Source organism: Phyllostomus discolor, chromosome 2 (genome assembly GCF_004126475.2).
Source record: "Phyllostomus discolor isolate MPI-MPIP mPhyDis1 chromosome 2, mPhyDis1.pri.v3, whole genome shotgun sequence".
NCBI lineage: Eukaryota > Metazoa > Chordata > Mammalia > Chiroptera > Phyllostomidae > Phyllostomus > Phyllostomus discolor.
The window spans coordinates 18,882,493-18,904,601 of NC_040904.2; the positions used below are offsets into that span (position 1 = coordinate 18,882,493).

The 22,109-nt window shown below is 41.5% G+C and overlaps 1 protein-coding gene across 3 annotated transcripts in view; it reads right to left on the reverse strand.

Moving 5' to 3' along the window:
- The window catches only part of CXADR (CXADR Ig-like cell adhesion molecule), a 50,859-nt gene that overhangs the window by 22,791 nt on the left and 5,959 nt on the right, over positions 1 to 22,109 (reverse strand). For all 3 annotated transcript variants that reach the window (XM_036017560.1, XM_036017561.1, XM_028504576.2), the window contains exons 2-3: positions 7,765 to 7,931; positions 3,591 to 3,795 (exon numbers count right to left, since the gene is read on the reverse strand). In XM_036017560.1, the coding sequence (XP_035873453.1) occupies positions 3,591 to 3,795; positions 7,765 to 7,931 (372 nt within the window). The remainder of the gene's footprint in view (positions 1 to 3,590; positions 3,796 to 7,764; positions 7,932 to 22,109) is intronic.

The following is a 22,109-nucleotide window of genomic DNA, read 5'->3' on the forward strand; positions in this document are numbered from 1 at the left end:
AGAAATAAAACCACAAAGGAATGCAATAAAGTTTTATCCCCTAATGTTTCTTTCATCTGGTGTTCCAGGATACCTGGTCATTGTCCACAGAACATCCTTCTCCATGATCACTAGCTTGGACAATAGTTCTTCTCAGGGAAGGGTATCTGACCATCAACTTGTACCCGGCCAACGGCCCACCAATGTAGTAATGCTGTGCTTCATATATATATACTGCATCATCACCCTCCATGTCAGTGGCCTACCTTGGCCTACAGAAAACACACCCAAGTCCCCGTATAGAACAGGATATACAGGGTGGGGCAAAGCAGGTGTACAGTTGTGAGTACACAAAACACAGAGTTTATTCTTGCATTATTTATTATATTATTTTCCATGTGAATGGTAAACCTACTTGCACTCCACCCTGTGCACTTTTATCATTGTGTCACTTGTCTAAGAATGCTAACTTTGCTTGGTTCAAAACACCCTGACTCCAGGCAAGCTCCCATGCATGGATGCTAAAAATCAATGGGCAAAGTTTGAGGAGAAATGGGATATCTGTATGTTCTCAAAGTGGTTCCCCACAATAGTTTTCTTAATTACAGAAGGAAAAATTGTAAGCTGGCAGTGGACTAACCCATCAGATAAAACACAAACCAAGCAGTCATGATTAACAAGGAGATGCAACATCACACGTCCCTTGACACGAGTGGAAGAGACTAAGGAGACGTAAATGCAACGTGGATACTAGACTTGACCCTCGCACAAAAGGACGTGAGTAGAAAACTGTGAAACTCAAACCAGGTCTATACTGTAGTTAATAGTATTGTCCCAAAATTAATTTCTTGGTTTTGATCATTGTACTATACTTCTATAAAATGTTACTATTAGGAGGAATTAGATGATCGGTACACTCGCAGGAACTCTCCAGTTTTGGAACGTCCTATACAACTCAAATTGTTTCAGAATTAAAAAGCCCTGCCCTACACTACTGGCTTCCGAGGGCCAGGGCTGACTGAGCGCCCACACGTGCCGGCGCCCCTGTGTCCTGCGGTGTGGGTGCCGTCCGAGAGCACCATCCACGTCCCAGAAACCACTCGCTAGGAATGCCCTACTCCTTCAACAACCCAGGCTGTTTATACCAAAGGGTCTCAGGAATAGGCCAGCTCAGAGCTGTGGTGAAAGACTCTGGTGTGGTCACAGTACTGGCTACTACTGCGGGTTCTCTGTTAACTCCCTTTGTTACCATCACCCCCATTCAGCTTCTCTATTGAGCTGCATCCACATGCATGTCCGGGGCACCTGACAGAGCAGGGATGGCTCTGGGAGTGGAGCACGCCGTGGCGACAGGTCACACCTCACGCCCAGGCAGCTCAAGGCCACCCTTGGTTCACGGCCACAACAGCGCAGGGGGCTCCATGACTCATTACTCTGCAAACAGCGTGGAGCCATCTCCTCCAGGTTTCCCACAAACACACCGAAGTTCATGCAGAGCCTCTAACAGGGAACCGAGCAAGGGCTCCCCTGGAGGGACTTCATTTTGCCTCCCCCGCCACAGATTGCCTAAGCAGAATTTTCACGAAAAACTGAGACAAGCTTCCGTCCAAGTGTGACTTTCAAGAGAAACTTCCAGTAGTTTCTCCAATAGTATGACTCATGTGAAAACAGGGAAGAGAGTGCTACAAGAAGTTTGTTCTAACTCTGGAGTGTTAGTCATCTCCACTGCTCATAGCAGGAACTTCCTGCTTTCTCTTCTTGCCCTCGTTTAACCTTCTCTGTCCCCCCTCTGGTTTGAAACCAGGGTTTACCTGGCCATGGTGATTCCCCACAGAGTTAGCAAAAGATGTCACTGAGTCAGTGCTTCGCACTGATCCATTCTGAGGAATTAAATGTTGGGGTTGCGACGTTTAATGTGAAAGACCCATTCTTCCTGCCCGGCAGTCACGGCTGCTGCCACCAGTGTGCTTGGCCACACCATTGTCCAACCTGGTTCCTTCTGGGTCATGTGCAGCCTCGTGCTATAATGATCCCTTCAGTGGAAACCTGTGAATTCAATCCAGAACCTGGTCTTACGGAATCAATTACTCTTTCTCTCTCTCATATTCTCTCTCTCTCTCTCTCTCTCTCTCTCTCTCACACACACACACACACACACACACAATCAGCTCGTTTATACCCCTTCTGGCAATATGTGCCAATCACATCCCTTGCAGTATCCCTGCCCCATCAAAAAGGGATTTCGCAATAAAAAATTCTGATATTCTGATTAAACTGGTATACTCTGTTTGGTACACCATGAACCAGTTAAAATACCATATATACTTAACTCAGTGCTTTCTGGAGAGTAGTGTTAAAAGAAGATATATACTCAGGGTTAGAATCCCAGGTATGCCTGGACCTGAGACATGAGTTCAGACAACTTATTAAACTTGTAGCTGCCTTCACATTTATATAAAAAAAAGGTAACTCCATGCTTACTGAGTGTAGACACAGAAAGCTAGAATCTTCAATATTACAATATTCCTTTTCCTGTTTTCTTGTTCAGGTCCACTTGCTTTCATACCACAGGACGTATTTTGGATGGGTGCCATTTAGAATGAAGTACCTTTACCAGGACCCCCTCGTGTGCCCACTAAGGATGCTGTCAGCGGAAGACCACCTTTCCAACCAAGACAACCCCTGACGTTGCCGCCGGAGCGCACAGAAATCGGCACTCCTGTTCCTGCGCTGACAGTCATTCTTTAGAAGAGAGTGAAGTTCAAGTTGAGTCTGGAGCCCAATATGCTTCCCCCCCCCCCCCCATTAGTTCTCTAAAACAGAAGGAACGAGGGACAAGTTGATACGGGGGATACCTGTCTTGATTTCAGAGAGGGGTAATAAACTTTCCAGTTTTCGAGAGTTTACAAAATCTTTACACTTATCTCCTAGAGAGGGTTACAGGAAAACCATCCAGTGACCATGTGGCAAATCCCCTTACTTTCAGGATGAAAGACTGTGATGCTCATGGAGGAGAAATGACTCTGAGGTGCAGTGGTCTTATCCCATTCAACACTCCTTCTCCCACAGTCCACCTCCCCATTATAGTACTCCAATGAGTCATCACAGAAACCTCACCTGTTCTTTGGGTAATGCAGTTTGAAAAAGGTTTTGGTACACATAACAATTTTGAACTGAATGAGATCAAGTATAGATTTAATGATAGTTACATCTTGCAGTGTTTCACAAAGGCAGGCTGAAGCCCAGGAGATGAAGACGCTCTTGAATTCTCAGGACAAATCTCAGGACAACACAAAAAACAAAAAGAGAAACAAAACCCGGATCCCCTAACTCCTGCCTTGGGGCTCTTCTCCCGTATCATGGAACCTCCTCATTTCCTTTCAAACTCTTTTATCCACTTCGCAAATAAGCTGCTCACTTATTTTGTCTACCCCCCAAAAGTCTGCTAGCTTTATGTTTTAAATGTTATTTAAAATATAGGATTACTTCAAATGTTTAAAATTATTACTCTAAAAAAACAAAGCTTTGTCTCACGGTAGGATGCTGCTGCTATCCTACCCTACCGTGACCGCTCACCCTGTTAATGAGTAACATTAATGAAAAGAACTCACCAAGAACTGCCAGCTGAATCTTCTTATTTCCAACCCCAGGGGCTTTTTTCACTTTGCACTGGTATGTGCCGATATCCGACAACTGTAAATTTGTTACGTTTATCGATGCGTCACCAGATTTGACATCGCTGCTTGTAAAATGCACTCGTCCTTTTAGATCTTGATAGTAGTCATCATAAATTTTGTCACCAGAATATATGATAATCTAAAAGAAAACCACAATAAGACAGGAAAGTAACAACGAAGCAAAACCTGTCTCATTAAAGGCACTCTGGATACACTAGGCTACTATGGGATCCCCACGCCCCCCCCCCCCCCAAAAAAAGAATGAGAACACGTATCATGAGGAAACCTACAATTATTCAAAGCAAGATTAAGGAAATGTTAAGACATCAGTGTGATCCCTGAGTACGGTCGCGCTCCCATTTCACTGAAACCTAGACCCAACGTGATTAAGCGACACAGCCCTGAACTGGAGTCGAGTCAGTGAGCCTGGACAAGAAGGCAGGCTTGTGAACGGCTGCACCATCTCTCTCTCAGCGGCCTCAGAGGCTGCAGTGTGTATGCCGATCAAGTGGATAAAATTAAGTGCACGCCACCCACCACTCCTAAAAAAGGGCTTATGATAATTTACCTGTGAAATGTAACAAAACCCAAAAAAGACATTTTTTGTCTGAATACTAAGCAGGGGATTTAATACTTGAGGGTTCTAGACCCTAACAGATAAAAATCCTACAACAAGCCTCTTAAGAAGTGTGCCCAGGTTAGCAGGGCCTCTCCGTGAACCCCTGTGAGTAACAGCAAAGGCCCCTTCCCGATGCCCCTGAGCTTCCTGAGCCAGTTTCGGGGTTTCATGGAAATACTAAAGGTTGAATCTAGTGGGAAAATCAGTTCTGTGTTAAACCTGACTTGGAAGAGAACTATTGGTATAAGAGTCACCTCTAACTATAACTAAAATTAATTCAACACACCGGATAATTTTTTCACATCTGCTAACAAAATCTTTCATTCTGGTCATCTGTGACCCAAGGGCCACAGACCAGTGGTGCTAGCCAAATGATAATCAGAAAACAGACTATAGTCTGTACTCTGAAAATAATTTTTTTTATCCCAAATGTTAATTATGAACAACAGGACAGCCAGAATAAACGTCCTCTGTAGGAATTTCTTAAGGGCAGGGACTTGGGTTCTTTTCTGTACTGTCACCTCCCTCCCTACCATGCTGACCCCCACTCTTAATTTGCTAAAGATCTCTTATTTACACAAACACGAAGTGTCTGCTTCTAGGAAGCACTCAGTCACAGTTTGCTAAGTAAACAGTTGAAGGGTCCACAGCTGACAAACTCTGGAAACAGCCAGGACTGCATTCGCGGCATTTCTTGCCACACCCATGTGTCAACACCAACACTGAGAACTCAACCGAGGTTGCCCTGTCTCCCTTGGTGTTTAACTGTGGACTCCCCAGAAAGTCTGATCTATTGTACTTTCAATCCCTCACTTTGCTACACACACACTTTTGTAGTCTTTGGAAGAGGGCCTGACAAATAAGAGATGTGTCACTACTGTTAAGTTCATTTTGTAAACTATCTTGGTATTTTGCCACAAAAGCAATTTTTTAAATGGAAGTTAAGAAATGTGGAACTACTGTTTACCAGGCATATGATTCCTCTTCACAACCCTGCAGGGGGGTGGTCCTGTCCACAGTTTTTCCCTTTAGCTCGAGGAAAGCAGTGGCTCTCACACATCAGCTAGTGCAGAGTCACACAGCCAAGATGCAAACCACATCCCTTTGAGCTGGCACAGTATACTGGCTCTATTAACATTTCTACATGACGTGTAGGCTTACGAGTTACTTAAGCATACAGCATTTCCGTGAATTCTCATTACAGTCTTAAGAGGTAGGTGTCTTTGTTCCCATCTGAGGAAACAAAACGACTCTGAAACAACATGGGAGGCAGCACAGGATGGTGCCAAGGATAACAAGGTGCAGGATGGAGACTGGGGAGGGTCAGAGAAACCTGGGTTCAAACAACAGCTGTGACGTTGCCCCGCTGTGTGACTCTGGGTGGGTTCCTTCAAATCTCTGGACCTCTGCTTTCTCCTCTGGATGCATAAAACAACAATCCTCATTTTAGGGTGCTGCTCTAAGGCTTAAATATATATAATTTGAGTACATGAAACACCACAGGGCACACGGTAAGGACACAGTACATGGTAACTGTCTGCTGACTAAAGAGATCACACAGGGAGGAAGGATGGAAATTGCTCCAGCCCAGTCCCCCACTACACTGTCTGCTAGCGTAAATATATTAAAATAAGGGCTCAGGTAACACATAATGTAGCTGAAGTCTATGAAAGCATTCTCTCCTGTGCCAGTCCCTCCCTAAACCTGCTAGCTTTCTTCTGACCTGAACTTACTGTGTTTTTCACTATGAGGCCAGTTTTTTAACCTGTAAGTCCTGTGCGAAGCAAGGCCGTGCCTCCCACTCAACAGAAGACTTCAGGTCCCCCTCCCATAGATGGACACACAAGACTACAGACACACACTGGGCTTCGTGGTCTCTAGAAGCACCTGGTTATGACTTCACTCATGATTCTGAAGCCAGAGGCATTTAATGCCTGCCCTCTCTATTTATTCCTCTAGACCATGAGTGGAGTCCTAGACTTGAAAGGGAGATGGACCCTGCACTGCCAAGGGCAGGAGGGTGCGCAGGACCTCGGATAGAAGCCTGTGGTCTGGGTGCTGGCCCTGGCGTGGCAGGGGTGGGGGTGGGAAGAGCAAGGAAGGAGGGAACAGGGTGTCTGGGCTAAGCAGGCTGCATGAGTCAATTTCCAGGAGCAGAATCAGGGCAAAGGTATGCCATTGGAGGGTGTGGCCCTAGTTACTCTGAACTTGGGAAAGTATCTTATTTATTTCCCTTATAATTACGTCATGGGCAAACTGCCTGAAAACATGCCAATAACAGTAATTATTTAACTGCACTGTTCAGCCACTGAACGGCTGAAGAACCCCTTCTTTTATATGGACCATAAGTAAAAATAAAACTTCTCCTCTAAATATATATGTGTATACACAAACACATACACATACATATATACACATATACACAAATGTGTGTACATATACACATTGATATACATGTACATACAGTTGATTTTCAAACAACATGGGTGTTAGGGGTACCAACACCCACCCTCCAGTTGAAAACCTCCATGTAACTTCTGACTGCTCCAAAACTTAACTGCTAATAGCCTACTGCTGACTGGGAAACCTCACCTATAACCGAAAAGGTCAATTAGCACATATTTTGTATGTTATATGTATTATATACTGTATTCTCACAGTAAGTTAGAGAAGAGAAAATGTTATTAAGAAAATCATAAAGAAGAGAAAATGCATTTAGCGCATTTATTGAAAAAAATCCACGTATAAGTGGGCCTGCAAAGTTTAAACCTGGGCTGTCCAAGATTCAACTGAATTACCATATTTCTCTAGTATGTAGACTTATTTTTCTCTCCCTGATCTAATATAATTGACTAACACTGAGTTCATTTTTAATTAAATGTGTCAGATGAAGCGAATATGGAACATTCTAAATTAAGTAAAATATTCTGGTACAATTAAAGGGAGGCAATTTTCCTCCTTTGTTCTACTTTTGCCTTTCCAAGTTTTCTACATTGGCTTTTATTACTTCATAATTTCAAAATTTTCTGTAACAATATTTTGATATTTAATTTTTTAAATTAGTACTAAATATTTTACAAATAGCTGTTTTGCTAGGAACATTTTGCTTTGCTTTTAAAGAAATTCAGTATACAGGATGTTTACCTGAAATAATACAGAGAACAGACTTTGCAACAGTATGTAGCTGTGCTGTGCACTGTTATACCTGATGACTCTTTTACTGGCATCAGAATCCTTGGGTTACAGTTAAAAATTCCATTCTATCAACTTTTCAGAAGTCTAGCTTACTCACTGACCCTAATACATGCATATTTCTGCCATGCTATCATGTTTGCTCCACGGCCTTCTGACTCACCTACACTTTACAATCCAGATTTGCAGAAGGTCCACAAGTCACGCCCCACACACCTCTGTGGTCAGCACAGTGATGGGCACTGAAGACAAGTTCCAGAAACATCTGCTGAATGAGTGAGCACTCAGCAAACTTACCACTTGATCCACCTTCTGATTATCAGCTGGTGATAGCAGCCACTCAATGTCCAGTGGACCCTGGTCTTCTGGACTCTCGGTGAATTTGCATGGCAAATAGGCGGTTTCCCCTTTGGCCTTTTCAATCATGTGTTCAGGACTGGTGATACTCAAACTGCTGGTCACATCTGGGGAAAAAATACGCACATGGACTAAACGTCTGCACGCTCAGCGCACCAGCCTGTTCAGAAGGAACTGGGGATGTGGTGGAAACAGGAGGCAACTTGGGACCGGAGTAAAAGAGTTCAAACTCATGGTGGCTTGTTTTTAGTTTGTGCCTTTGTAAGATTAGAGTGACAATATCTATGTTATCCAATAAAATTTCCTTGCGGAGCACTGTGAACTTGCCCACTTTATAGGAATATACGTTTCTATGTGTAGAGGGTGCTTTATATCCAAGCAGTTGTTTAAAACTGAATTAAGCTAGAGTCTCTGAAAGGCCAGTTGTGTCACACTAAGTCAAGGCCACATGTTCACGCTTGCCTGGGTGCCACCCACACACTGGGAATCCCCCACTGCTGGGACGCGTGCCAATGAATTTTGACACATTTTGTTGGCAAGACTTCTTTAATTCTAAATTTTTATTAAATTTGATTCTGTAACTTTTATTAAATGCTTTAAAATATGTCTAAGCTAAGAGAGTAGATCCAAAGAGTTCTCATTGCAAGAAAATAAAACCTTTTTTTCTTTTCTTTTCTGTGTGTGTGTATGTGTGTGTGTGTGTGAATGAGCTGATGGATGTTAACTAAACTTACTGTGGTGATTATTTCACAATATGCACAAGTCAGATCATGCTGACCATCTTCAGCTTATCCAATGCTGTATGTCAATTACATCTCACTAGAACTGAGAAAAAGTTGTTGTGTAGTTCTAAGCAATAAATTTTGATGACAATTCAAAAAAGGGTGAACTGTCAATTTATATAGTTTAAATGTACCAAATAGTGGATATCAATATTATCTTTGGCCCTGGCTGGCATAGCTCAGTGGACTGAGGGCGGGCTGCGAACCAAAGTATCGCAGGTTCGATTCCCAGTCAGGGCACATGCCTGGGTTGCAGGCCACGGCTCCCAGCAACTGCACATTGATGTTCTCTCTCTCTCTCTTACTCTCCCTCCCTTCCCTCTCTAAAAATAAATAATAAATAAATAAAATCTTAAAAAATATTATCTTTAAGATATTTCCTTCATTCCTTTCTATTATCCTTTTGAAAAAGTGAGTCATATTTATTATATATTTAAAAAAATACATCTTAAAATTCCAACATTCTGAAGTTTGTATAACACTTCCATTTGGATCACACTTAAGGAAAATTAGTGCTAAATAGCAATACTTGAAAAATATGTAAAAGGCAAAATAAGATGTCCTGAGCCCCAAACAAAAATTCCAAGAGACTCTTCTGATTGAGTTTGTCAAGAAAGAGATGGCTTAGTCCCACTGAGACATTATAAGAACAAAAACAAGTCTCCTTCTTCTTGACTTGGGATGGTGAACACACTATACAATATACAGATGATGTACTACAAAATTGTACCCCTGAAACCTATGTAATTGTATTAACCAGTGGCACCCTTAGTATTTTTTATTAACTGTATTTTGTACTAAATACATTTAATACAAAAAGAAAAATTTAAAATAATAAGTCTCCTGGCTGCTAATGGTTTACAACAAAACTATTATCTTTTATATGCCTAAAAGGTAAAAATAACCTGTGAGCAAAATGGCCTTGATCTATATAAGAGTAAAAATACCAAGTTTAATCAATTCACATCTTATTTTTCAAAAAAAGCAATTATGTTCATATCGCTTTACACATAAACACAGGTCTATTCACAACTTACGTCCTATGAGAAGACTGAAGTTTCAACAAGCTAACTTGGTATAAAATGAAGATGTAGTCTATAAATGACCTATCATACAAAGCTTAATTTTTCTTACTATTTACACCCTAAAAGTTTGCATAGCACTTTTAGATGACATTTTCTGGTGTATAATTCAAATATATAATGTATGCAGAACCAAAGTTTCAACTAAACAGCCGATTTCAGCAACACTAACTTCCAGGGCTGGACAACAAACAGGAAGAGGCCGGAAGGACTAAGATGATGGGACACAGATTAGGGCTCTCTCCCTTCTCCTCCTCTGCTCCCACCATAAAAATAAAAGCAGTAGAGAAAAATTTAGAGCAAGTAAATCCAAATCCTAATTCCCCATAAAAAACTGCTGCCAGAATAAACCAAAAATGCAGAATTAAGTTGCTAGCTGCCCTATGGTCCTTTCTGTTAGCACACTATCACTTGTAATAAAATGTTAATGGCTGTGGGTTCAATCCTTGGTCAGCCTATGTGCGGGAGGCAACTGATCAATGTTCTCTCTCACATTGATATTTCTCTTCCTTTTCCTTCTAAAAGCAATAAACATATCCTTGGGTGAAGATTTTTTTTTTTAAAGTTAATAAAGTTGAAGCCAAAAGATTGAAAATGAAAGCAAAGCCAAGTTACTGTCAAGACCATTTACATTCAAGCACCATCTTAAGCTTTTAATCACATTTAAGAGCACTCCTTAAACAGCAGATTAAAACTGGACACAGGCTCTCTGCTCCCTTAAATCAAAGGCTGGCCTGTCGACCAATAGCATATGGCATGAGTGCTGCCACTCTGAGGCTAGGCCTCACGAGGTCTTGCTGCTCCCACTCTGGCCCTCTCAAACCCCTGCCACCAAGTAAATGAACCACATGGGAGAGAACATGAGTCACATGTTATTTTGTATTAGTTTCAGGAGTACAGCATAGTGGTTAGACAATCCCATACTTTACAGTGATTGCCCCGATATTTCAAGTACCCGCCTCGCACCACACACAGTTATTACACTATTACTGACTGTATTCAAAAGGCAGTTGGTCTCCTTGAAGACTCCCTGGGAATTCTCTCCTAATCTATTTATGAAGCAAACTACATGATAATTTAAATTGCAGAATCAGAGTCTGAAAATTAATCAAATGGCAAATCTCTTTATAACTTTATTCAAACTTATATTCAGAGTATGACAAAATATGTAGTACATTATCGATGAGTGCTTGCAGGGTGCACTTAAGTGTGCTCAGTGCTGGGTTATAACATCTCCCAACTCCCAGATCATTTGGATCTGTCAAGTTTCTTTTCCGCCCAGTCTGACTTCTGTCTTAGCATCAAAATGACGAGTTCATCGATGCAGTGTTTTAGTCCTGTATGTCATCCATCTACTACTAAGGCCTTAGCTATGTTTCTACCTTGAGAATGGAGAACTGGAGGTCACGGGAAGCACTAACTACAGCTGGAGGAAGAAGGCAATGCTTGAAACAAACAGATCACCTACCTTGATTTCTTCAATACTATTTTCAAGTCTAAGCTACATGTTAGCTGGGATGGTCTCAGCTTTTTTTTTCCCCTTATGGCAATCTTACAATCATAGAAAGTGCTCATGAAACTGCGATTGGTTCAAAAAAAAGGGAGAAATAAACATGTGAGAACTCTTAATAATGTTTTGAGTGAGGAAAGCCTTCAAGAAAAATAGAGGAGAATCACAGAAGCTGTGATGGGAAAAAGAGACCTAACTATACGAAATATTTTAGGTTAGAAAAACAACCAGCTTGCATTCAGCACACACTTGCTGAATGAAGGAAGGCTTTCTGTTATTCTATCGCCGAGGAAACAAACAAACGGAATGCTTTCAAATATGTTTACCTACACCAGCAAGACAGAAAAACGTGAAGTCTGACCAGCGATGGCATGAGCACAGGGATTTTAAAAGTAGAATGCAAGTGGCGACAGGTGAGGTCTTTCCTACCCTGTGCCCACAGTGAGTATTTCACATTTGATTTGGAAGCCAAAGACCATGGTTCCTGATTGCCATTGGTTTCCTTTAGCAAACCAAGATGTCAGCAACTCAGCTAATAGATTAAAAAATATATTTTTAATTTATTTATATATATTTATATATATAAATATATATATATTTTTACAGGCACAAGTACCTTCATATCAAAGAAAGGAAAGAGAGTCTACCAGAGATGAAAGAGGATCCACTTGAAAACAGCAGAGAAAAATTAAGTTGTAATGCGGCTAAAAGCAGGCGAAAATAAAGTAAGACTGTTACCTCTTAGAGGTGGAACTGTATTGGTGAAAGTGTTCTGGGGGCCTGAGGCCAATCCACAAGGAAATCAAAGCAATCAGAGGAAGCACTCAGGGGAAAGAGGCGAAGTCCCTGTTTGTGGAGCACTTGTGCTTGTGCAAGCTTTCCGGGTCTGAAATGTCCTCTTCCTCCCCCCCAGATCACCTCCAGCCATTATGTACCCACTCAAACCAATCACCTCCTCTGCAAGGGTCTCCCTAGTCCCCGCAGGCAGTCAGTGGTAACTGCTCCCCCCTATTACACAACGCTCTTTTGTAGATAGCTGTTTGCATGCCCCTGCCCTGAAGCACAGAGGATCACTCAACAGATTTTCAGGACATTATCTCCGGAGGGGAGGTTCCTAAACCTTGTTTAGTAAGCCCTTCTGACTGTGGTTAACCGCTAAACTGCAAGTGGAGGGAGGGCGGGCACAAGGAGCAGAGGGAAGGTGAAGGAGCTCTTGAAAGAGGAGTAGTGATGGGAGAGAAAAGACCACAGGCCTTGTGGGGGCAGCACAGAGGGGGGAATTGGGCAAGACCTTGTGTCCAGGGAAGCACAGAGGTGGAACAGTGAAGGCCAGACAGGAGGTACGGCTCAGAGGGAGGTGAGCAAGCCTGGCATGTGCTAATGAGAACAGAGGATTCCTTATTATTTTAATATCCATATTACAGGAAATGTTAGTGAATCTGGTAACTAACATGATTGCCATTTTATATATGATTGTGCTGACAGGACAGAAATATGACATCAAGAAAAATGTTCACGTGTGAATATTCCGAACTCACAAACTGTGGATGAAGAAAAGTCGCCTGTCTTTCGGCTATGTCTAGAACAACATGAAGCAGAAAACTATTATGAACTCGAGTGTGGTTTCTCAAGATATCTGGAGTCATTCCAAAGATATTAGCCCAAAGAAAAGAAAAATTAGAAATAAAAATAACAATTTAAGACCTAAAGTTCTGTATATTTCTTTGGTTTCTTGGAAAGTTGTATATTATGACCTTAATGTCAGTTGTGATAAAAAACTGATTTGATATTGAGAATTTTGAGAAATGTCAAAGAATGTCGTAAGGATTTATTGTTTTAAATAGGACCTATTTATTTGGATTGTTGAGTTCAGATCACAGAGTATAGGAAACTTACATATAAACACAACAGTAAAGGTACTGGCATAAAAACAGACATATAGATCAATGGAACAGAATAAAGATTCCAGGAATAACCTCATGCTTTTATAGTCAACATGTGACAAAGGAGGCAAAACCATACCATGGGGTAAAGATAGTCTGTTTAAATAAATGGTGTTGGGAAAATTGGACAGATATGTGTAAAAGGGGGGGGGGGTGAGAGAGAGAGAGAGAGAGGGAGAGAGGGAGAAACTAGACCATCTTTTCACACCATACACAAGAATAAACTCAAGCCCTCACTGGTGTGGCTCAGTGGATTGTGTGCCAGCCTGTAAACCAAAGGGTTGCCAGTTTGATGCCCAGTCAGGGCACATACCTGGGTTGCAGTCCAGGCCCCCAGTAGGGGGCGTGCAAGAGACAACCACACATTGATGGTTCCCTTTCTTTCTCCCTTCCTTCCCCTCTCTCTAAACAATAAAAGAAATCTTTTAAAAAATAAACTAAAATGCATTAAAGACTTAAAAGTAAAACCTGAAACCGTAAAAACCCTAGAAGAAAACATAGGTAGTAAAATCTCATACATTTCTTATAACAATATTTTTTCTGATATATCTCCTTGGATAGGGAAAACAAGCAAACAAATAAGAAAACAAACAAATGGGACTACATCAAACTAAAGAGTGTTTGCACAGCAGAGGCCATCAACAGAATGAAAAGACAACCCACTGGATAGAAGAAAATATTTGCTGATACATCTAATAAGGGATTAATATCCAAAATTTATAAGGAAATTATAAAATTCAACACCAGAAAAACAAACAATTGAACTAAAAATTGGACAAAGAGCCTGAACAGACACTTCTCTAAAGAGGACATACAGATGACCAATAGATATATGAAAAGATGCGCATGTCACTAATCAGATCAATGCAAATTAAAACCACAATGAGATATGATCTCACACCTGCAAATGGCCATCATCAATAAATCAACAAACAAGTGTTGGTGAGGATCTGAAGAGGTGGAAAATTCATGTACTGCTGATGGGGATGCAGGCTGGTGCAGCCACTGTGGAAAGCAGTATGGAGTTACCTCAAAAAATTAAAAATGGCACTGCCTTATAATGCAGCAATTCCGCTTCTGGGGATTTATCTGAAGAAGTCAGTGTTAGCAAGCAAATCACTGGGATATTTCTAACCCTGTTCAAAAATGCAACCACCATGTTAGTGGGATCATTTCCTCTCTCTCTTCACCAGATATTAACTCCAACATGTACTAACTTTATTCTCACCAGGAAGTACTCTTGAGATTAGCAATATTTAAAAGTCACCTACCTACGTAGTGAGTGTCTCTAGAAAGCAAAAAGTAAGACACTTTAAATACGTTAATACTAGTTAACGACTTCAAATAGGCTTTAATATTCTTGGGGTATTAAAGAAAACACTTAAGGAAGGTATTAATTACCATTTTTGGCTGTGTATAATGCACACCCACGTTTTTGCACACATTGTGCACGGGGTGGTTATACCCATTAATGCACCCATTGCATGAAATCATTATACCCATGTATAACGCGCATCCTTATTTTTCCCTCAAAAATTTGGGCAAAAAGTGCACATTATACACAGCAAAATGTGGTAGGCTCTTTGCTCTCTAGGAGTTAGCTTCATTGTGTGTTCCTCAGTATAGTACATTAATACGTACATAGAAATAAATTAATAACAATGAGAAATTACATTCATATACTTACTTGATTTTCTATGAATTTTTTAAAAAATATAAATTCCAGCCCTTGCTGGTGTAGCTCAGTGGATTGAGCTTGGACTGCGAACCAAAGTGTCGCCGGTTCGATTCCCAGTCAGGCTACATGCCTGGGTTGCAGGCCATGACCCCCAGCAACCTCACATTGATGTTTCCCTCTCTCTATCTTCCTCCCTTCCCTCTCTAAAAATAAATAAATATAATCTTTAAAAAAATATATATATATATATAAATTCTCAGCTCTCTACCTACAAAAAGAAATAAAAAAGCAGGCACCCAGGAAATAAACTGAGCTGGAAACCATCACCTTAACAATCAATAGTAACTAGTAGTAACTGAGTACTTATTATGTGCCAGGCATTTTTCAAGATCCTTCAAACACATCGATTCTTTCAATTCTCATAGCAACTCTGAGGGAGGTACTAGTATTATCCCTATTGTAAAATGAAGGAACAGAGACACTGAAAGGTATTCAAGCAACTAAGCGGAGCAAGATAGAAATGTAGGCGGCCAGGCTCCCAAGCCACAATCATCCTGGAAGTAGCAGTCTGGCAGTAAACACCCAGGGGCAGGGAGACTGCATTTTAAAAATCACTATAGCCCTGACTGATGTGGGTTGGTTGGGCATCATCCCATAAAGCAAAAGGTCACTGGTTTGATTCCCAGCCAGGGCACATGGCCAGGTTGCGGGTTCAGTTAGGAGTCATGCGCATCCAAGAGGAAACCACATCGATGGTTCTCTTTCACATCGATGTTTCTCTTCTTCTCCTTTCCCCTGCATTTCCCTCTCTCTAAAAATAAGTAAGTATAATCTTTTTTTAAAAATCACTATTAAACACAGTATGTTATTAGATCCCATTCCAATCACCATGGTGGATGTGGGTTTGGAATGTATACTAATCTCCTTTACTAAATGTCTAAGGAGACAACATTTTAGGTAGCACATGGTTCAGGGGTTTGGGTGAACATTTTTGTAATACAGAAATAAATACCAGACTGGGAATCCATTGTCAAGTTTTACACAAGCAAGGCTTGATCACTTTGGACACGTTGCTTCTCTAGGGCTCAAACATAAATTAAGGGTGTGGAGTTGAATTATCTATTGCACATCTATATAAGTCCTGAAGTCAGACCGTTAATAAATCAACTGACAAGAAGCCTTCCCCTGACATCCCCCCCCCCCCCCCCCGCCCATACCTCAAAGGCAGCGGCAGCAGTTCCCTGAGTGACCTCACCTCACAAGGGCAGACGTCTCTGAAACAGCGGCACACTGCACTGTGGGCGCCGTTCTGCCCACGAACAGTGTGGGCTCTACAGTCAGATCTGGGTTCAAATTCAAACTGAGCTAAATGCTTGGCCACTGGCAAATTTCTAGCCTCTTTAAGTATTAAGGTTTTCTTTACAGTGGAAATTAATAGTAATAATGCCTCCTTCCTTGTAGGGATTAAATTAAAAACTGCATGTAAAGCATTAGAATAGTTCCAGCCTAACCTGGTGTGATCCTTTCAATAAACAGTGTTTAGTGTGACAATCCCCTGTCATTTTATAAGCCTGTCACTCCTACTAGGATAAACTCCTGTAGTGTTGGGAAGGTATCTTTTCACCTTTTCTCTCTCGCACTTACCCCACACATAGGAAGAACTCAAAATCTGCTATGTAAATAAATGACACTGAAATGCATCTACTAGGTCTGGCAAGCAGAACATCATCGGTCCCCTAGGCCTAACCTGACTTAGTGAAGGCTTTGTGGGAAGGGGCAACGGGACACATCTGACTACAGAGGTGACGTTTATACGTAAAGACAGAAGTGACTAATTGCTGTTTTTGAGGAACTTTTGAGGCTGTCAAGGACAGGAGATTAGTGAACTGTGACGTGTGGTCAAGGAAAAGAAGTTTTTTCTAAAATAAGAGTGTACAGCATGTCTGAAGCCACGAGGCACCTTATGTCATCCTTGTATCACTTCAATGTCATCTGTACATCATTTTAACTCTCTGTCCCTGAGACTCTCATGTACACGGGGTCTCTGCCCCTCTTACATGTGGGGCTTCCATTTACACATATGTGTTAAATTTGGTTTTGTCTTGTTAATGTCTCAAGTGGATATAACTGTGAGACCAGCCTAAAGAACCTTGAGGACAGAGGCAAGTGTCCTCCTCCCCCACAGTTGCAAGGTGAAGAAACCAGGATTCTGGTATAAGCAGGAGACTTGAGGGCAGAAGGGTCGGTGTACAGGGCAGAGGGGGAAATGGTCAGCAGAAGCCTGTGGGGCTCCAAGAGACCAATCAGGAAACCGTGCTTTTACACTGCATAGCACATCTGATCTGGTTAGTGTTGGTAGTTAGCTAGTTAGTAACAAAGGAAGAAAGCAAAGGGAATCAGATGCTTTTTAAGCCTCATAAACTAGGGAGCTGAATCAGAGATTAAGCCTAATCTACTAGGAAGCTGAACTGGACATCAATCCTGCTTCGCTGGGAAGTTGAAGCATTCACAGGCTCCCCAGGAGGCTGCCACATTCTCCACCCTCAGGACTTAATCCCCAAAGCAGAGAGGAAAAATCTCCCCAGAACTGCTGGCCAATACTGGGGTTACAAGGGTGGGGGGTGGAATTTCTAAGCTGGGCACATGCACGGTAGAAATCAAGAGGGAGCGGGGGAGGCCCTCCTACCTTGAGGCAGGGCAGTAGGAGCCAAAATGGTGACATAAAGGGGCAGGGCCTGGTCTAGGAAAAGGATCCAACTGGATGAGGGCCTGAAGCCCACGAGGTCTAGGAGAGGGACTGGTTGAGGAGGGGCCCAACACAAGCCCCGGGGAAAAAAGCCAGGAAGAGAGGATTGGGTACTTTGAAAGAGAGCTCACTAGTTCTGGAAAACAAGAGAATGTATTGAGGATGATCAGGAATCTCAGGGCAGTTGCTGCTAGAGCCTGCACACCCTCCACATCCCTGAGGGTGCATCATTTCCCTTCGTTCCAATAAACCTCCCCACTATGCTTAAACTGCCCCTGTGCATGTGCCCTTTGAAATTATTTCTCGTGACACCACAAGAACCCATTTTCACAGGCAACAATCTGCCCCCCTCCCTGCTCTGCGGACTCCTCCCTCCAGACTGAAGCTTGCTGACTGGATTGCAGTGATGTCTGCCTCAGACCTCCCAAAGTGCTTATTTCAACACCTCGTCCACATGTATACAGTATGCCTTTACCTGCAAACTTCACCCACAGAGACTGAGGTACTCTATAAGAAATATTTAATATATGACTTGCAAATCAGGGCCAGGGAAAATATAAGTTATAATTGAAAGCCAGACAAAAGGAGTTAAGAATGTGAACATGCGGAGAGATTTTAAGTATTTGTAGTGTTGGAGTGGGGTCCACCCCTTTCCCACTCCCCTCACTCAGCTCAGGAAAGCATTACAATTTCAATTCTCATCAAAATTAAGTCTCGGCCTTTCTTCAATCCGTGTAGTACATAACCTTCCCCATGTTCTCTAATACACAGATGCTGCTAGTTTCAAATTTCTCTGGCAAAACAAATGCAAATAGGGTACTATGCATTATGGGTAAAACGGATCTGTTGCCATGGGGAATATTTCCACCACCTTCAAAGAATAATCCATATCGTTCCATTTTAAGAAATCTGCCTTTTCTTCCTTGCTCATGAAAAGCTCAGGCTCTCTTTCTTTAATTAGCATGAGACAGGAATAGTGAGCGACTGAGTACTTGGTGCAAAAAAATGAAAAAAAGCTTAGGTGAAGATGAGATCACAGAAAATAGACATAATAGCAAAACAAGTAAATAGTGTTATCTCTTTATGGAAAATCCCAAAGTTAATAAAGAAAGGGTAATTACAATAAGAAAATCATCCTTCTTATAAGCATGTCTAAACTTGATTGTCTCAATCTTGGCATTAATTCCTTTTTTGGGGGGGGCATTAATTTGTTTCTAATATCCCAAAGTAAATTTAAATTTTTCAAGCAACCATCACCACATCTTATTGCCACTCAATCCCTATTCTTTCAATAAATTAATTTATCCACCCAAAGGCAAGTTAAAAATGTGATTTCTGTGCATATATATTTTTTCTGCTTTATACCTAAAATGTAAATGCATATAACTAATGAATAAGGGCAGCTGATATAATTTTGTGTATAAGTTACAAATGCTCTGATAATTACAAAAAACTAAGTAAGAAACCAGAGACTTTATTTAGCTCATTGCCAACAGGAACCACATGTAATACAAATAATCGCTTTTGAGTTAAAATCTCAGCAGACAGCCTGGCTGGCATAGCTCAGTGGACTGAGCGCGGGCTGCAAACCAAAGTGTCACAGGTTCGATTCCCAGTCAGGGTACATGCCTGGGTTGCAGGCCATGACCCCCAGCAACTGCACATTGATGTTTCTCTCTCTCTCTCTCTTCCTCTCTCCCTTCTCTCTCTAAAAAATAAATACATAAAATCTTTAAAAAACATCTCAGCAGAGCATTTCCAAAGGCATGTCCCATTTGACAAAGCTATTCTGACAGTACATCACGCTCATGCTTTTTTTTTTAGCTAGTTGGATGTTCTGATACTAGTGATGCTGGAAGGTAACTGGAACTAACACTCCAAGTTCTAGACCCATGCCGACCAATAGAGCAGGTGCGAGCCACATCTGGCTACAGAGCACTTGAAATGTGGCTGGTGCAAACCGAGATGTGCTGCAGGTTAAATATCGACCAGAACTCTACGACTTAGTGTAAACATTAACCTCATTAATGTTTACTTTGATCACATATGGAAATACTTTGTTTATTTTGGGTTACACCAAAATACTTGAAAATCTAGAATGTCTCCCACCTCTGGCCTCAATATTCCTACCAGGTACACCTGTTGGGGGTGAGGAGGAGCCTGAGAACTCCAACTCCATCCGAACCCCACCACTCACATGGCATCTGCAGATCCGCTTCAGGCAGGACAGAAAAAAATTTAATAAAAAAGATTAATATGAAGTGTTACTCCTACCCCAACGTTGTCAGGAGAGTGGATTCAAATGAGATGCGTGTGAAATTGTCTTTAAAAAAAATAAGGTGAGATTACTTTTCTAGCCCAGAGTCACCAGTTCGTTCCAGAAGTATCCGATTTCACACTGTACTACCAAGTAGGTTAACAAGTCTTCTCAATTCTTGCCGTAGAACTACCCAAAACAAAACACTCGAAAGTTTTTGTCTGGTCTATTAGAGAAAACACCCAGGGGAACTGTCTGGCCTTCCAGAGTTCAAAGCACTCTCCACTGGGGAATCAGAGAGACTAAGTAGGGTCAGGTAGAGTCACTAATGATTTAACAAAGACGTGGCTAACCACATTTGGTTCACTGTATCTGCATGTTCCCTGAGATTCCTTGAGAGCACTTCATCCTTCCTTTGGACAAACCTGCAAAACTCACAAAGAACATACATCTACCCGTGATTTTCAACCTTTTTCATCTCATGGCACACATAAACTAATTACTAAAATTCTGCAGCACATCAAAAAAATATATTCTGTGTTAACGTGACTAAAAAAAAGGTATAATTCATTTACACCAGATGGCTACTGTTGTGTTGGCTATTGTCTTTTTTTTTTTAATTTGAAAATCTAAGTTAAAGAGGTCAGTGGCCCTGACTAAATAAATAGGTATTGCATGTTTTAAAAATTCTTAGCCTTGGCTGGTGTAGCTCAGTGGATTGAGCGCAGGCTGTGAACCAAAGTGTCACAGGTTCGATTCCCAGCCAGGGTACATGCCTGGGTTGCAGGCCATAACCCCCAACAACCACACATTGATGTTTCTCTCTCTTTCTCTCTGTCTCCCTCACTTCCCTCTCTAAAAATAAATAAATAAAATCTTAAAAAAATTCTTGTAGCACACAGTTGAAAATCTCTGATCTACCTTATGGGAAGATGAAAAAGTAACAATTAGTTATATTGTTTCTTCACAAAATCTATACCCACTTTTAGCTCTTGGAAGTAAATGGAAATAGTCATTCCCATTCCAACTGATACAGTGTCTTCAAAAGAATGAAAGCAATTTAACAGTTTCCAAAGCAAGTTGCATTGTCTCAGTATGTACCAACACAGGTTTATTTGACTGTTAATCCTTTTTCTCAGCAGCTATCAAAGGACAAACTAAACCATGCCACTGCTCTCACACTCACCCTAAAAATAGACTTACTATCTCCTTCCATTTGTCGACAGGTTGCAATAGTCTTTTCTCCCAAGAGCACCCTAACCATTAAAATACACTGCAAATACTGCTGAGTCAAGTTAAGGCCTTTAAGGCTTAAACTCTAACTACCGTATTTTTCAGACTGTAAGAGGCACCTAGGGTTTAGAAGAGGGAAATAGGAAAAAATTTTTTGAAGCAAAAAATGTGGTAAAATATTTAATAACATAAATAACATAATATTTCACCAATATAAATGTAAACAAAACTGAACAATAGCATCAATAACCATTATTTCTCCCAAGTTTGGCGGGGGGGGGGGGGGGGGGGGGGGGGGGGGGGAAGGCAAGTGCGTCTTAGAGTCTGAAAATACGGTAGCTAGCTGTTAGAAACCAGAATGGGTGAGTCAATGAGGTGAGGGAAGAAAGGCCTCGGAGAAGGCCAGTGGGAGACCACAGAAGAGATAAAGCATCTCTTTAAGTCACAATTTGCCACTGAACATAGAGATATTTTCCACTTCCCGATTTATTTTACAGGGAGATAGGAATGGACTCAACAAATTGTACCAATTACAAAGAAATACCACCCACTGAGACCCAAGAGAAAAAAGTGAAGCGGGAATTCTGCATCAGCTTCCTGCATGGATCACTTCACCGTGGCAAGGCCGCAGGCGGCACCTCCACGCCCCACCTGCCCCAACACCTCCCCATGCTCCGCCATTTGTACTTTCAGCCTCGCTGAAGGAACCAAGTAGAAAATAAGGCAGGGAGCCGGAGCTACAAAAGTTTACTGCTTTTCACCTCCACTTAGCACCACACTCATTAACAGAAACCAAACCTAATTCCAATACCAATCCAACAATTATTCTGGAATATTAGATTTGTTTTCTTATACAACACAAGATGGGCGAAAGACAGTAAAATAGAGCTATAAGCTCATTGAAGTTAGACAAATTTTATTTACTTTCTGGGTTACTTTAAAAACTATTTTAAAGTTCACGTCCATTACTTGCTGGCCACCCAAGGAACCAAATAAAAAATTCAGTTTCAATTCTTGCCTTTATTTAATTACACCCAATAATGATCTGTGCGTG